At 35.6% G+C, this 16623-nt stretch overlaps 1 protein-coding gene across 2 annotated transcripts in view; it reads left to right on the top strand.

The window, feature by feature from the left end:
• Positions 1–16037, top strand: part of DDX4 (DEAD-box helicase 4) — an 81181-nt gene extending 65144 nt beyond the window's left edge. For both annotated transcript variants that reach the window (XM_082725994.1, XM_082725993.1), the window contains 7 exons: positions 3982–4111; positions 5808–5974; positions 10723–10868; positions 13025–13124; positions 14119–14389; positions 14548–14661; positions 15338–16037. In XM_082725994.1, the coding sequence (XP_082582120.1) occupies positions 3982–4111; positions 5808–5974; positions 10723–10868; positions 13025–13124; positions 14119–14389; positions 14548–14661; positions 15338–15424 (1015 nt within the window). In that variant the 3' untranslated portion in view covers positions 15425–16037. The remainder of the gene's footprint in view (positions 1–3981; positions 4112–5807; positions 5975–10722; positions 10869–13024; positions 13125–14118; positions 14390–14547; positions 14662–15337) is intronic.
• The last annotated feature ends 586 nt before the right edge of the window (positions 16038–16623 follow it).

The raw sequence follows: 16623 nt of genomic DNA, 5'->3' as shown, positions 1-16623 counted from the left end.
GTTTTTCTTCAGAGATTTTTCTCAATTACTTTGGGAATAAGTTAGTGCAGTCACATAATTAATGTTACTTGGTTGAAGTGTACTTTTTCATCATCTTCTTTATGGAATCCTTGTTAAATTTCTATTTTTAAAAGAAACACATTTATTTTTAAAAAAGAAACATGCATATTAAAATCAGATGATAATAGAAGTAGAAAAATAAAATAGTGAACATAAGGGTGGTATATTTTCTGGTAGTTTTAAATGAATGCTTAATGCACTTAGGGTGTTCCTAATAATAATATGTTCACATGTAACTTTATAATGTAGAAAATGCTTATATCATAATCACCCCAATTTTTAATCATTTTAAAATTGTTTATGTGTATGGATTTTATGTCTATTTTGCGGCATTTAGGTTGTTTCTAGTTTGAGGCTAACATAAATTATAGTGAACAGCTTGCTTAAAGATTTTCGATTTTTATGTTTTAAGCATTTCCTCAAAGTAGGTTTTTATAAATTTAATGTTAAAGGGTATATACTTAAAGCTTTCACCAATATACACTTCTTTTTTTTTTTTTTTTTTTTTTTTTTTAAAGATTTTATTTATTTATTTGACAGATAGAGATCACAAGTAGGCAGAGAGGCAGGCAGAGAGAGAGGAGGGGGGAAGCAGACTCCCCGCTGAGCAGAGAGCCAGATGTGGGGCTCGATCTTAGGACCCTGAGATCATGACCTGAGCCGAAGGCAGAGGCTTTAACCCACTGAGCCACCCAGGCGCCCCTCACCAATATACACTTCTATCAGCAGTATATGAGAATGCCAGTTTCACTATACATTTTGCTGACATTTAGTACGGATTGCTGCCTAACAAATTACCTAAAACGTAGTTACTCAAAATGTAACTATTACCTAATAGTTACTGGGGATAAGGAATTGGTGAACAGTTTAGGTGAGTGCTTCTGGCTTGAGGTCTGTTATAAGACTGCAGGCAAGATACCAGCCAACAATTGTAGTCATCTGAAGACTTGACTGTACTGTTTCCATAAGGATCCTTGGTTGTTCTTAGGAAGTGACATCTGGCTTGCTTAGAGTGATGAACAAGAAAGAGAAGGAGGCTCTTTTAAAACCTTCTCAGTCACTTCTGCCATATTGTGTTTATCACTCAGCGCTCAGTATGCCGTATACTCAGGACTAGCTATGTCATTTGCTGGAACCAGTGCAAAATGAAGATGCAGGGACCTTTGTTCAAAAATTATTGTGAATTTTAAGACTGTATATAGCATAGCATTAAATCAAACTAAGGGCTCTTTTTACCTTAGGACCCTGTGTGACTGCACAGGTTGTACACATATGAAGGCAGCCTTATACACATTTAAGGGGAAAGAGATTTAGGATCTATATTTCAAAAAAAAAGGAAAGGAAAGTGGGAAAATTTTTATATGTTGTAAAACCACTACAGGTATCTTCATTTTTAAAAACTTTATTAAGATGTTAAGCTACTTTTGGAACACTTTATAATTTTTCCTTTGTTAAACATTGTTATTTACCACTTTATCTGATAGGATCTTAGTGTTCTTTTTTGCAGGTTTTTTTTAAAGAGCTTTCTATGTAGAAATTATTAACATTTTATTTTCTGTGAATTATTTTATTTTATTTTTTTGAAGTAGGCTCCATGCTGGGCATAGAGCCCAGAGTGGAGCTGAACTCATGACCTTGAGATCAAGACCTGAGCTGAGATCAAGAGTCACATGTTCAACCAACTGAGTTACCCAGGCCCCACTGAATCAGTTTATTTTCAAATGAGAAGAAAAAAACCAAAGTTATTAAAAAAATCTAATGTCAAGCTTAACAGATTTTTTAAAAAGTGGGTATATATATTGCTGAGGCCAGAGGTTTTTTTTTTTAATAGTATCCATGTACTATGTTGCTTTTAGACTTTTAAGTCAAGTAAAAAATAACACATTTTCTTTGTTAAAAACAAAAACATGTGCATGGTAAATTCAGATAATGTGTGTGCACAAAATGAATATTTGTACACGGAAATTTGTTGTAACATTGTGACAGAAAACTAAATACCTAAATGTCATTCAAGGACTGGTTAAATTATGGTACACTTAGAAGAATAATGGTAATAACTAAGTTACTGAATACTTAGCATTTGGTAAGTTATAAACAATTTTTTAATGTATTAGCTTATTTAGGTTTAGCAATGGGAGAAAACAAAGAATCTGTTTAAAGTAATGAGTTTAATTAACAAGTTTTTGGGGTACCTGCCTAGCTCATTCAGTAGAACATGCAACTCCCCCCTTTTTTAAAAAGATTTATTTATTTACTTTAGAAAGAGAGAGAATCTCAAGGAGGTGTCATGCTCAGTATGAGCCTAATGCAGAGCTTGATTCCAAGACCCTTGAGATCATGACCTGAGCCAAAGTTATGAGTCAGACACCAACCGACTGAGCCACCCAGGAGACCTGAGCATGTGACTTTTTTTTTAAAAATATTTTATTTGTTTATTTGACAGACAGAGATCACAGTAGACAGAGAGGCAGGCAGAGAGAGAGAGGGAAGCAGGCTCCCTGCTGAGCAGAAAGCCCGATGCGGGACTCGATCCCAGGACCCTGAGATCATGACCTGAGCCAAAGGCAGCGGCTTAACCCACTGAGCCACCCAGGCGCCCCAGCATGTGACTTTTGATCTCAGAGTCATGAATTTGAGCCCCATGTTAGGGGTAGAGATTAGGTAAATAAATAAACTTTAAAAAGAAAACACAAAAAATTGTCCTGTTGTCTTAACACCCCCCCCCCCAGTTATTTAATTCTCTTTAGAGTTACCCACTCTTAACAGTTTTGTATGAATTAGAGGAGAAATAGCTGGTGCACTTTAATCCTCTTCTCAGCAAATGGTAGCACACTAATCTGTTGTCACTCTATTTTTTTAATGGCAAGGTTTGGAGATAATGCCTAATCTGAAACTGTACCCTTTTTCTTTTTAAGAATGTACAGTATCCCTTTGGATGACTAGACTATAAGTTTTCAGCCTTTTGATACTAAAAATAAAGCTGGCAGTGAATATTACTATAAAGTCTTCTTTCCCCATTTGTGGGGACATATCTGAAGGGTAAATTAATACATGTGAATTTATTGGGACAAGAGAGAAGTTTTTAAATTTTAAGAGAGTTAAAATTGTGAAAGAGATTAAAATTGTGAAATGGTTAATTAACATGGTATTATTAAACTTCAGGAAAAATGTGTTTGTCTTCATTTGTCTTCATTTTTACAGTAATGTTGGTCTTAAAAAATGTTTAAAAGCCATTTGTATTTTTTATGAACCACTTATTCATGTTTTTAGCCATTTTTTAAAAAAGATTTTATTTGACAGATCACAAGTAGGCAGAGAGGCAGGCGGGTTGTGTGTGGTGGGAAGTAGGTGCACCACTGAGCAGAAAGCCCAATGTGGGGCTTGATCCCAGGACTCTCAGATAGTGACCTGAGACGAAGGCAGAGGCTTAACCCACTGAGCCACCCAGGCACCCAGTTTTGGGCTAATTTTTATGAGGTGGTATTGGTGTTTACTAATGTTTTTGAAGAGCCCTTTTTTTTTTTTTCCCAAAGATTTCATTTATTTATTTGACAGACAAAGAGATCACAAGTAGGCAGGCAGAGAGAGATGGGGGAAGCAGGCTCCCTGCTGAGCAGAGAGCCTGATATGGAACTTGATCCCAGGACCCTGAGATCATGACCTGAGCTGAAGGTAGAGGCTTAACCCATTTTGCCACCCAGGCACCCCGAAGAGCCCTTTATTGGATATATTCCAGGGTTGTTTTTTTTTTCCCCATCATTCGTCATTTGCTTTTCAATTCTTCCTAGAAAGAGTTTAATATTTTTCAGGTAGTTGAATGTATTAGGTTTTCTCTTTATGGGTTTTTAAAAATATCTTATTAGAAACAAGTATATAATTTTTACATAACTAGAAAATAACATCCATTTTTCTTGTTAATAGGACCTGTGTAAGAGCTGTTGTTATATATGGGGGAACCCAGTTGGGGCATTCAATTCGACAAATAGTACAAGGTTGTAATATATTATGTGCTACTCCTGGGAGACTGATGGATATCATAGGTAAAGAAAAGGTAGGCCCTAGCCGGGTAATAAAATTGTGGATTGATATAATTTCTTTTGAATGGGAAAAGGAAAGATGATGCAAAGAGATAAGGGTTTATTAGAGTACTGTTTATGTTAGGCGCCCATCAGATTCTCTGAAGGCATTCTTTTTTTTTTTTTTTAAGATGTATATCATTTACTTTAGAGAGACAGTGAGCACAGGATGGGAGGGTTAGAGGGAGAGGGAAAGACAGTCTTTTTTTTTTTTTTTTTAAAGATTTTATTTATTTATTTGATAGAGATTACAAGTAGGCAGAGAGGCAGGCAGAGAGAGAGGAGGAAGCAGGCTCCCTGCTGAGCAGAGAACCCGATGCAGGGCTCTATCCCAGGACCCTGGGATCATGACCTGAGCTGAAGGCAGAGGCTTAACCCACTGAGCCACCCAGGTGCCCCCTGAGGGAAAGACAGTCTTAAGCAGAATCTGTGCTGAGCCCGGGGCTCCATCATGACCTGAGCCAAAACCAAGAGTTGGACACTTAACTATGCCACCCAGGAGCCACTCTTTGAATGCATTCTTACACAATTATTAAAATAACTCCAACAGTAGATAAGTAGTACTTCCTATTTTGTATTTGAGAAGACAGTGAATGAGATTATGTAATTTGTTTAAAATTCCTCACTTAGCTCTAGTGATAGGCTAGGGCTAGAAGCTGGATCTGAATCAAGTCTATATCCCATATTCCACTACACTGGGAGGAATGGAGTAAATTCTTTTATCTAGTTTCATGTAAGTCATGATGACATCTTTTCTTCATAAAAGAAAGCCTGGTTATTAGCATTTGTCTCTTTTTAAGCATAGGATGATGTTAGCCAGGATTGTTACAATTTCTGAGCCTTTAAAAACATATTTAGGTTTATGTACTTACTTTAGGTATTCATGTAACACTTTATCACATCTGTAAATCAGTGCTTTAAGCTCACTTTGATGAAACTCCTTTGCTTTTTTTAAGGCTCTTCTCTAAAGGGATTACTCAAAACATGGTCTTTCCTTATAAAGGTAGTTTTCTTTGGATACTTATTTAGACTCTCCAGAGAAATCCACCTTGATTTCTCACTAAACAACCTATGTGGTTATGCCAAATTCATTTGTTTTCCTTGAAAATGTCTCCTTCTCCTTATAGTATAAGTATTCATGTGAAGGTGACAGAAGTTTCTCAGTTGTTCCCAAGTGATTAGAGAATGGAGAATTTATTAAGAGTTTAAAGTATTAGAGCTAAATTTACCCCTTATAAGACATTTGAATACATCATGCTGTTAGGAAATTTTTCCTTACGTTAAAGACTGATTTTATCAGATAATAAGCTGTACATCTCTACAGTAGTCCAGTCCAGTAGTCAGCAGCCACATGTGGGTTATACAAATTTTAAAATGATATAAAATAAAAAATTCTGTTCTTTACACACAGTAGCCATGGTTTAAGTACTTAATAGCTGTAGGTTAAAGTACTTAATAGCTAGTGGCTAACATGTTAGTGAAGATCAGGAATTGTTCATCAGTATTTAAACAATACTAGTGTTATCTAAACATAACAATTCTCATTATTTTATGCATTGATTTCTGATCTTCATGCTTAACAATAAATTAGTAGTCAGAATTGTGAGGAACGTATTAGTTTAATATGTTGATTTGTATGCATTTTCTGCTCTCTTAAAAATATTCTTAAAGATTGGTCTCAGACAAGTCAAATATTTAGTTCTGGATGAAGCTGATCGCATGCTGGATATGGGTTTTGGACCAGAAATGAAGAAGTTAATTTCTTGCCCTGGAATGCCATCAAAAGAACAGCGGCAAACCCTTATGTTTAGTGCAACTTTTCCGGAAGAAATTCAAAGGTAACATTTTTTTTCTTCTTAAAAATAGTTGTTTTGTGCATAAATGCTTTTATGAAAGGAAAAGCAATGCAAATATATTATTTTTGAGGGGGTTTTTTGAGGGTTTTTTTAAAATGTTAAGATTTTAACATAGAAATGGATGTGTTCCTAAAAAGTTTACTGTATTTTTCATTGTTTCTTGCCTTTATTGCCTGGCTTTGCATTAGTGTCACATTTTGTTAAAATATGTATATGTGTGTGATTACACAGCAGCTAGCTAGGATTTAATAAATGTTTACTAAATGAAGTTACTTTTATGTTTGTATCTTCTTTTCAAATCAAAATTATATAGCTTGGGAAAATTGGGCCTTTCTTAGAAAATTCATGTACCAATTATTGACACATATTGAATATCTTACTCTATACACTATATAGCTTGGTGAATTCTGAGATTAGGATGACACATCCTTTCTAGAATTGTGACTCTTCTTTTTGCTTGCTGCTCCCTTGGCCACAAGGCACCTGAAATGACCAGAAAGCAACTTTAGCTTGTAATTCATTAAAGACTCCTCCTGTTGACTCTGACAGAACCTCTTGGTTTTTGGGAACCAAGACCTCCTTATCTGCAGAATCTATAGCTTGAGGGGGAGTGGGAAGCACAGATTTCCTATGTGAGTCACTGGGAGTGATGGTAAGGGGGCCACTCTTGCTTGTACCCTTTGGCTCTCAGACTGAATGCACTATATAAAGATTTCTGATTGAAAGTTACTGGGCCGTGTTGAATGATGTGTGGTCTTTGTAAGGAAACACTTCCAAGCTGGCCCGTGAGCTATTCTTTAAGAGGATGTTCCACTTTCTGTCAGGGTGACAGATTCTGAGTGTTGTAGTGAAGCGAGAGAGTCAGGTTCTTGTCTAACAGAGTTGAAGAATGACTCTCCTGGACAAAGGAGAATGAGTAAAACAGAGTTTCATTAAGTAAGGATACAGAGAAAGCTCTCTAGAGTGGGAGGAGTCCCAAACAGGTTGCCACTGATGGCTTTTAATGGCAGTCTTTCATTGAGAACTGACTGGGAAACTTGTGTCCTTCAGATTCTTTGGTCATCTTGGTTTGAGCAAGGACCATAGTTAATGCCCTTAATGACTTAATTCTTTGAGGCTTGGCCATTTTCTGTGATACTTGGTAGCCACCAAAGAAAAATACTCCCTAACATCCAGGGCCAGGTGGTCTGTTTCCTTATACCTTGTTCGCTCTGTCTTAGTGCTTCTGCCTACCTGGAATAGTCTCAGAGCCTAGCCAGGGGCCCCCTTTCTTTCCCTGCCTATATCTTAACCCTTTCCTTACTCAGGGGTATGATATGACCTGTAGACCTAATCCTAACCTTATGGTTATGGGCCTGCTCCATTACTTCTTTTGCTGTAAAGTAGGTCTCCTTGTCTGATAGAGTGTTACATGGGATCAAACACTTCAAAGTCATCAGATAGTAGGACTCGCTATTGATTTGGTTTACTTAAGAGATGATTTTAGGGATGCCTGGGTGGCTCAGTTGGTTGGACGACTACCTTTGGCTCAGGTCATGATCCCGGAGTTCTGGGATCGAGTCCCGCATCGGGCTCCCAGCTCCATGGGGAGTCTGCTGCTCCCTCTGACCTTCTCCTCACTCATGCTCTCTCTCTCACTGTCTCTCTTTCAAATAAATAAATAAAATCTTAAAAAAAGAGATGATTTTAAAAGTCTCTGTGTAAGGTTAAAAAGAGCTCTTTACGGGAGAAAATGTCTAAATAAAGCATTTGATCAGGATTTTTTTTCTTAGTAGTATATAAAATAATAGTTTCTTATATTAAATGGTGTCTTAAGTTTGAAAAGTGATATCTGCATTTCCATCTTCATTTTTGGCAATTAATAGTGGATAGGTAACTACCTACTTAAATATTTAAATATTCTGTTGCTTTTATTTTTTTAAGATTTTATTTATTAATTTGAGAGAGGAAGTAAGAGAGACAGCATGAGAGGGGAGAAGGCCAGAGGGAGAAGCAGACTCCCTGTGGAGCTGGAAGCACAAGGTAGGACTCAGTCCCAGGACTCCAGGATCATGACCCGAGCGAAAGGCAGTCGCTTAACGGTCTGAGCCACCCAGCTACCCTGTTGCCCATTTTTTGATTCACCCTGAAATAGGAAGGCATTTGGATATTGGTCAGTCAAAATGACTAATGCGTACTCTCATAACTAACAGTTGTTGAGTGCTTTTTATGAGACACATTTGATTATAAGTCCTGGGGATATATGGTAAACAAAATAGAGGCCCTGACCTTGAGTTGCTTACAGTCTTAAGTTACTGAAGTCTCCTCACTTGCTTCACTCTCTGCTTTCAAATGTTATAAGCTGCTCATTACTGTCTTGAAAATACACGTTTATCACTGCGCATGTCACTAAACCATTGCAGCATCCATTTCGGTGGCTTACGTTTTCTTCTGTAACTGTCCCAAATTTATTACCTGTATCCCTAATCTCTTTCCTGAGTGCCAGACTTGAGGTTTTAACTTTTTAGAATATCTTCTTTAGGGCACCTGGGTGGCTCAGTCAGTTAAGTGTCTGCCTTCAGACTAGGTCATGATCTCAGGGTCCTGGGATCCAGTCCCACATCAGGCTCCCTGCTCAGCAAGGTATCTGCTTCTCCTTCTCATGCTTCACTCTCTCACCTCCTGCTCATGCTCTCTCAAATAAATAAATAAAATCTTTGGGAAAAAAAAGAGTACTTCTTTTTAAAATATTTACTAGTAACCAATGTTCATTATGTCCAAAATGGAAGCTATTCTTCAGTACCCTCCTTCCTATCCAGTTTTCCTTATTGGCAGCATAGTATTTCTAAACCAAAATCCTTTGAATCCTATTGGTTCTTCCCTCATACAATTTTAACTTTCTCCCTTCAAAAATACTCATTTTGGTAGTTATCTCTAGAATATTTCAAATCTGTTAGTTTCTTCTCTGTTTCCCACTTTAAGTCCTTTTCAGTTTCCTTCTCGTTGGTAGTGGCTTTCTAACATTTCTCCCGACTCTAATCTCAATTTTATGTTAGTAATTATTTCAAAATAAAGTCTGGGTTTTTTTTAGACATTTATTCAAAATAAACCCTCCCAATCAGAGAGGGAGATGAACCTTGAGAGACTATGGACTTCAAGAAACAAACTGAGGGTTTTAGAGTGGAGGGGAGTGGGAGGATATGTTAACCAAGTGATGAGTATTAAGGAGGGCACATATTGCATAGAGCACTGGGTGTTATATATAAACAGTGAATCATGGAACACTGCATCAAAAACTAATGATGTGTACTGTATTGTGACTAACATAACATAATAAAAGAAAAAAAAGAAAACAAAAAAATGTATAAATAAACCCTCTCATGTCTTCCCATCTCCACAGTCTGACTAACCATCTTCCAGACTCTGCACATGATGTAATCTTTGCTTCACCTGCTACTTATTGCTTGAAATCATGTATTTCTTGTCTACTAAAACTATTTCCTATTGGCTTCAACTTGAAAGCTCTTCCAAAAACACATAATTTCATCTATTTCCTGCCATTGTACTTGTGAAACTGTTTTAGATACTTTAGACACTTTAATGCAAATATTAAAATGTTAACTACCTAAAAATATAGTAATTATTTTTTATATGTTTATCTTACTGATGTGAACATCTCAGTGGCAGAGAACATTATATCCATCTTTGTACTCCCAGTACCTTGCACCATGTGTGCCTAACGCTCACTAAATGTTTTAGCAAATGAAAAGGATGATGGATAATAAAGAATTTGAGGTGGTTTTGAAATTTGTGGTTGAGAGGGGCTTGATTCTGGCAGGAGGGATTCAAAATGAAGCTTTTCTTTTTCTTTTATTGTAAGGGCAGGTGAGGAGAAAGAAACAGCAATGATTTATTAAAATTCTGGAAATGCTAAGTTTGAACTATTTTCATGGTATTTTAGGAGGCAGGTAGAAAGTAAGGGACTGCTAAATGGGAGAGAGGAGGACTGATGATAGATTTGGACCTCTTCCTTAATCCCCGAAAATTCAGCTCTTTGATTGGCAGTTCCCTTTCCCTGCTCCCTATGTTTCTGGATGATCTAAAGCAGACCTTAATTGTGCCCTGTCAGTGAGTTATGTGTGTGTCAACATGCTGATACCCTCAACCTTTGGGGTGAACATCAGCCCCTAGACCCTTCACCTCTTGTCTGATTTTTTTTTTACTCAGTTGTGCTCTATAAGTGTTAACCATTTTTGGTATGTGTTTTGACATGAAAAACACTGACCTAAGATCTGGTTTGCTCATAATTTGATGAAAATATAGTAATTTAACAAATAATATTATCAGAAAATAAATTCTAGCAATAATATACATAAAAGTATTTGTGAAGAACAGAGTTTTTGCCCTAGGCATGTATTTCAGCTTTTAACAAAAATTCCTGCTTATTGTAGTCTGATATTTAAGCATAATTTTTATTATATAACATACACATTTTACATAATTTTACATGACCTCCACATCACTTGAACTCCCTGTATCCATAATTTGACACAAACTTTTTCACTAACAGTTGCTAATAAAATCTTAACATTTTATACTGATCTTTGGAATTAGTACTTGGATGACATAGTTACTTACCTTATTAGAGTTGTTACAATCTCATATTTGAAGTAACACTTGCAGAAATTCAGTGCATATAATGAGTATTAATGAAAGAGGATAAGTTAAGAGATAATCTTTTGTCTTTGAAGGTTGGCTGGGGAGTTTTTAAAGTCGAATTATTTGTTTGTTGCTGTTGGACAAGTGGGTGGAGCATGTAGAGATGTTCAGCAGACCATTCTCCAAGTTGGCCAGTACTCCAAAAGAGAAAAACTTGTTGAAATTCTACGAAACATAGGTACCTTAAATTGATATAATTTTTTTTCATGATTTTGATTTTTTTAAATGACTAATTTTTAAAAATTACTTTAAAAATTGGTGTTAAGTTTTTTAAATCTGTGTTTTTACTGCTTTGTATTTAAAGCTTTCTTTTATAAAAGGTTTTATGATTCAATTTCCTGTGTAAATTATGTAGCAGTATAGTCCTTTTTTCATAAAGATTAAAAAATAGGAAGGATTTGAGATTTAAACAGTATTTGACAAAAAACTATTCTGGGTGAAATATATATTTTTTGTTTTAAGAAGTATAAAGTCCTAATAACATATCTTTACATCAAACTGTGTTTACTCCACCAAAAATGAATTCTTTGTTTTTAGTTTTAAAACTGACTAAGGTTTAACTGACTTATTACTGTGGGAATCAGTTGCCATTTTGATTTTCTGCTTGGTTAGTAGACCTGAGACTTAATGAAATACTTCCTCTGAGCCTTTTTTTCTTGCAGGTCTCTTAGTTAATGTTCCATTTTTCCAGTTGTTCAGATACAAAGTCTTGGAGTCATTCTTCATTTCTTTCTCTAACTGCATATTTCTTGTCTGTTGCAAAATAATTTTGCTTCTACCATCAAAATATATTCTGCATCTATTAGCTCCTCAGATAAAAAACAAAGATTAGATCTTGTTACTTCTTGGGGCGCCTGGGTGGCTCAGTGGGTTAAGCCGCTGCCTTCGGCTCAGGTCATGATCTCAGGGTCCTGGGATCGAGTCCTGCATCGGGCTCTCTGCTCAGCAGGGAGCCTGCTCCCCTCCCTCTCTCTCTCTGCCAGCCTCTCCATCTACTTGTGATTTCTCTCTGTCAAATAAATAAATAAAATCTTTAAAAAAAAAATAGATCTTGTTACTTCTTTGTTCAAAGCCAGGGGCTTCCCTTCTCACAAGAATTTCTTTCAGTGTCCTTCCCGTGACTTGACCACCATTACCTCTCTGTCTTCATGTTCTGCTGCTCTCATGTTCACCCTACTCCACCCAGACGTTCATTACTGTTCCTTACATGCACCAGGCACACTTCTGCTTCAAGGTGTTTGTACCTCTTTTCTGATTGTTTTTTTTCTTTTTAGCACACCAGGAACACCCATAACTCAGGAGTGTTTGTATTTGTCCTTCCCTTTGCCTTGTACTATGCTTTCCCAGTTATCTGAGAAGTTCACTATATTGTTTTATTCTGAAGTTCACTATATTGTTTTATTCTTATTTCTACTCAGATGTCATCTAATTAGGGTACATCTGAAGTAACCTTCTTGAGACTATCCTTGTGTTTTTCTTTTTTCCCTTTTAGGACTTATTGCACAATATTTGCTTATTATTTGCCTCTCCACAGTGAAAGCAGGGACTTCATTTTATTGCAGTATTTCCAGCACCTAGAATAGTGACTGGCGTCTCTTAGGCACTAAATATTTGCTGAATAAATGAAGCCAACTAATAGGGAAATGGAGGAGAGGAATTATGGACAGTCATACAATCTTCTTTCCATTACTATAAATTATCCTCTTTATAATAGGTAAAAAAATCTCTGGGTTATGATTGAGTTTCTACCACTTAAGTACTTTCAGCTAACCAATAAATATTTTTGATTCATAAGACCCTAGGATAAAGTTTATTAATTTTCTTGATATATGAAATTTTGGGAATAAAGGGGTTTGAATTAAGAGAGAATGTTGGAACATGGAATATTGTAGTATTTGTCAATATTGTGTTGGATGCCTTATAAATCCTTAGGGCAATCAAAGCAGAATGAATGATTGAATTACCTTGGGAGGTAGGGAACAAAGGCATTTATTTAACTAGAGAGGGAAATGAAGATCCTGAAATGAATTGCTAAGAGTTGGCAGGTAGATATCATTTATCTTGCTCTAAGTGTCTACCTTGGTGTTGGCCTGGGAGGACAGGGTAAGCTTTTTTTTTTTTTTGGTCTCTAAAATAGAAAAAATAGTCCTTAATTCTTTAACTTTGATATTAATTCATTCAGGAAATATTTGAGTTTCTATTACCTGCCAGGCCTGGTCTTGGTCTTGGGGATACAGTGGTGGATGAGACTATTTCCTAATAATAACTCTTGCCTTTTTTTCCTTGCCCTAATTTTGTAGTTTGAATGTTAATCACTGTTTCATTGTCTTATAGGTGATGAAAGAACTATGGTTTTTGTTGAGACTAAGAAAAAAGCAGATTTTATTGCTACTTTTCTTTGTCAAGAAAAAATATCAACAACAAGTATTCATGGGTGAGTAGATTAATATGATTTCATAGTAGGGAGGTGACACTTGTATTTGTCCTTTGTTAAGAAACATTAATGTATATAACTAACATCATATAATCCTAAGATTAGGATTCAGAATTCTCAAGATCTAAACTGTTATTTTCGGGTGCCTGGGTGGCTCAGTGGGTTAAGGCCTCTGCCTTCGGCTTGGGTCATGGTCTCGGGGTCCTGGGATCGAGGCCTGTGTTGGGCTCTTGGCTCAGCAGGGAGTCTGCTTCCTCTTCTCTCTCTCTCTGCCTGCCTCTCTGCCTACTTATGATCTCTGTCTGTCAAATAAATTAATAAAAATCTTTTAAAAAATAATTAAAAAATACAATAAACAGTTATTTTCATTTTAAGTTTTTATAACAACTGGGTGATGGGGTGGACATTAAAGGTCTTAGACTCCTCATCATGAGGAATGCTAACTCTTCAAGAGAGCTTCCTTCAGGCTCTCTGATCCTTAGATCTAAGTTTTTCTTCAGAATCCACTCTTTCTCATGTTAGACATCTTTTTATTGACTTGCATAAAAATGTCATATTAATACAGCTTTATTGGTGCTTTACTAATGTATCTTTAGATACAGTGAATATACAGAAATCTGAGATTATAATTAAAAAACTTCTTTGATATTCTGAAATAGTTATATATTGTCAAGACTAGAAAGAGATTGTTAATAGCTGAGATTCGATGTTCGTCATACTTAAGTTTGTGTTTTAACTCCATGTACATATTACCCATTACCTTCCGTGTGCAAATGAAGATAACTGTTCCACTTCAAAGTATTACTGTGAGAATTAAATGAAATGATGGCTTGAACAGAATTAGTGTAATACCTGGTATGTAAGAAGTAGAGAGTAATATTAAATGCTGCTATTTTTACTAGTATTAAAAATAAATATATATGTTGAACTTTAATCATTCACTGTAATAATTTTCTTAAAAACTGTCCTAACACATGTTTGCTTTTATTTTTAGTGACCGAGAACAGAGAGAGAGAGAGCAAGCTCTTGGAGATTTTCGCTGTGGAAAGTGTCCAGTTCTTGTTGCTACTTCAGTAGCTGCCAGGGGGCTGGATATTGAAAATGTTCAACATGTTATCAATTTTGATCTTCCTTCTACCATTGATGAATATGTACACCGAATTGGACGTACTGGTCGTTGTGGAAATACTGGCCAAGCTATTTCCTTTTTTGATCCTGATTCAGATAACCATTTGGCACAACCTTTAGTGAAAGTACTGTCAGATGTAAGTTTTGAATGTGTAAACTGAATGGATAGTAATCATACCTTATCACTGAAAGTAGACATTAGATATATATGTATATTCAGGATAAGTAAAGATTACTTAAAGTAATCTTTAAGACTTGATGCATGTTGTATATGAAACTAATGTCTTTTTTAAAGGCCCAACAGGATGTTCCTGCATGGTTGGAAGAAATTGCCTTTAGTACATATGTTCCTGGCTTCAGTGGTAGTAGTGCAAGAGGAAATGTGTTTGCATCAGTTGACACTAGAAAGGTTGGTTGAGGGGAAAAATTCCAAACCTGGGTTCCAGTTACTCTTTGTGAATGTTGTGGTTAATGATGTGAAGTAACTATATAACATTCAATAATTATCTAAACCATTTTTTTCATATCTAGATTAATATTTCTTGAAATTTTATGTATGTATGTATTTTTGATCCTAAAAGTGTGGAATTAACAATATTTATGCTCAAACATCCTCCTTTCCCAAATTTGCTAGCATTTAAAATTCTAATTTGGATTCTTCTAAACCTTCTATAAGAATTCTTTGTTTTTAGAATTCTGATGGTATTATTAAGTAAGACAAAATACTAGAGATAATGAATTCATGTCCTTTTTTGACGTGTCATTTTAAAGGCAGCACCACTTTTAGTCAGACGCATTGAGCATACTAATCATTAAATATTTATGCTTTTTAAGCTTTCAGTTTTTCTACTTGCCAAATACTGGTTTAAGAAAGCTTTTTCTTGAAATATTTTGTGCAATTTAGACTTCCTAAGTTGATATGGGCCTTTTTTCCCCAAATGGATTAAATTTAGTTAAAATTAAGTCTTTTATTATATATTTGGGGAATAGATGGTGGGAGGCTTGAGTCCCCTTTCGCAGTCTGGGCAATGTAACTTTAGAAATGATATAAAATTAAATGTTTTTTTCTTTCTTTCTTTTTAAAGAATTACCAGGGCAAGAGCACTTTGAACACAGCAGGGTTTTCTTCTTCACAAGCTCCCAACCCAGTAGATGATGAGTCATGGGATTAAAGCTAAAACATCCGTCAAGTTTGTGGTATAGTTTTGATGCAGAGAAGAAAATAGTTTTCATTTTTGAGTTTTTAACAGAAGTGTGAAACCTGACACTCTCGTATCTTCTGTCCTTCTGTTCTTACTCCCACCCTTAAAAAAAAAATTCTTACTGACTAGTTATGTGAAATGCTAAAAATTACAACATTGCAGTTACTGATACAAATGGTGTTAACTGGAAAGATTAAAGCATTCTAAATGTCTTGCTTATTTCTAGTGTATTCTTCAGGGGTTTTAGACATGTTTCATGTCTAAATGCTTAATCGGAGTGTGGTGTTTGTTGATCCCATAATAAGCAGTAGGATTTATGATAACCTTTTGTTTAGAAATTATTGAGTCTCATTTTTTACTTAAAAGGAGACTTTAAAGCAAAAGTATGTCACTGAAACATGGTAACATGATTTTCATGTAGCAGACAGTGAAAGACATAAGCCTTTTAAGGTGATTTTGATTTCAGATCATTAGGTATGTGATGAAAATGGTTAAATGCAATGTGAGCTCTGTACTCAATGACATAACAAATGTTTGTTTTTATTCTATACAGACTTTCCTTGAAAATAAAGGATGAAACACATTTCCCCCTTAGTTTTCCAAGAGCACTTTTAATTTTTCTTTGTTGGCATATCATAGTTCTCCCATATTTTGAAATTTTGAGTCTTGTAAAACCAATGAAGTGAATAAGGTCTTACATAATTTAAATATTTATATAAAATAGACATTAATACACAGATGTAATGGTGAAAATCACTCTTCAGCTCAAACTGTCAACAAAACACAATACTGTTCACTCTTGCCATAATTAATATATATATATTTTTAAGATTTTATTTATTTACTTGATAAAGATCACAAGTAGGCAGAGAGGCAGAGAGAGAGAGAGAGACAGAGAGGGAAGCAGGCTCACCGCTGAGCAGAAAGCCCGATGCGGGGCTCAATCCCAGGACCTTCAGATCATGACCTGAGCCCAAGGCAGAGGTTTAACCCACTGAGCCACCCAGGTGCCCCCATAATTAATATTTTGATATTTTAAGACTAATGAGAGAATCCTTTTTTCATTTACCAGTATATATCTTAACATTCTAGACATACTAAGCTTAAGTAATTCTTAATAAATCATTAAATAAATGAACCAAAATATTAAGACATGAAACAAGTGAGTT

Source organism: Mustela nivalis (genome assembly GCF_964662115.1).
Source record: "Mustela nivalis genome assembly, chromosome: 3".
Classification (NCBI taxonomy): Eukaryota; Metazoa; Chordata; class Mammalia; order Carnivora; family Mustelidae; genus Mustela; species Mustela nivalis.
This window is presented reverse-complemented; position numbering and strand designations above follow the sequence as displayed.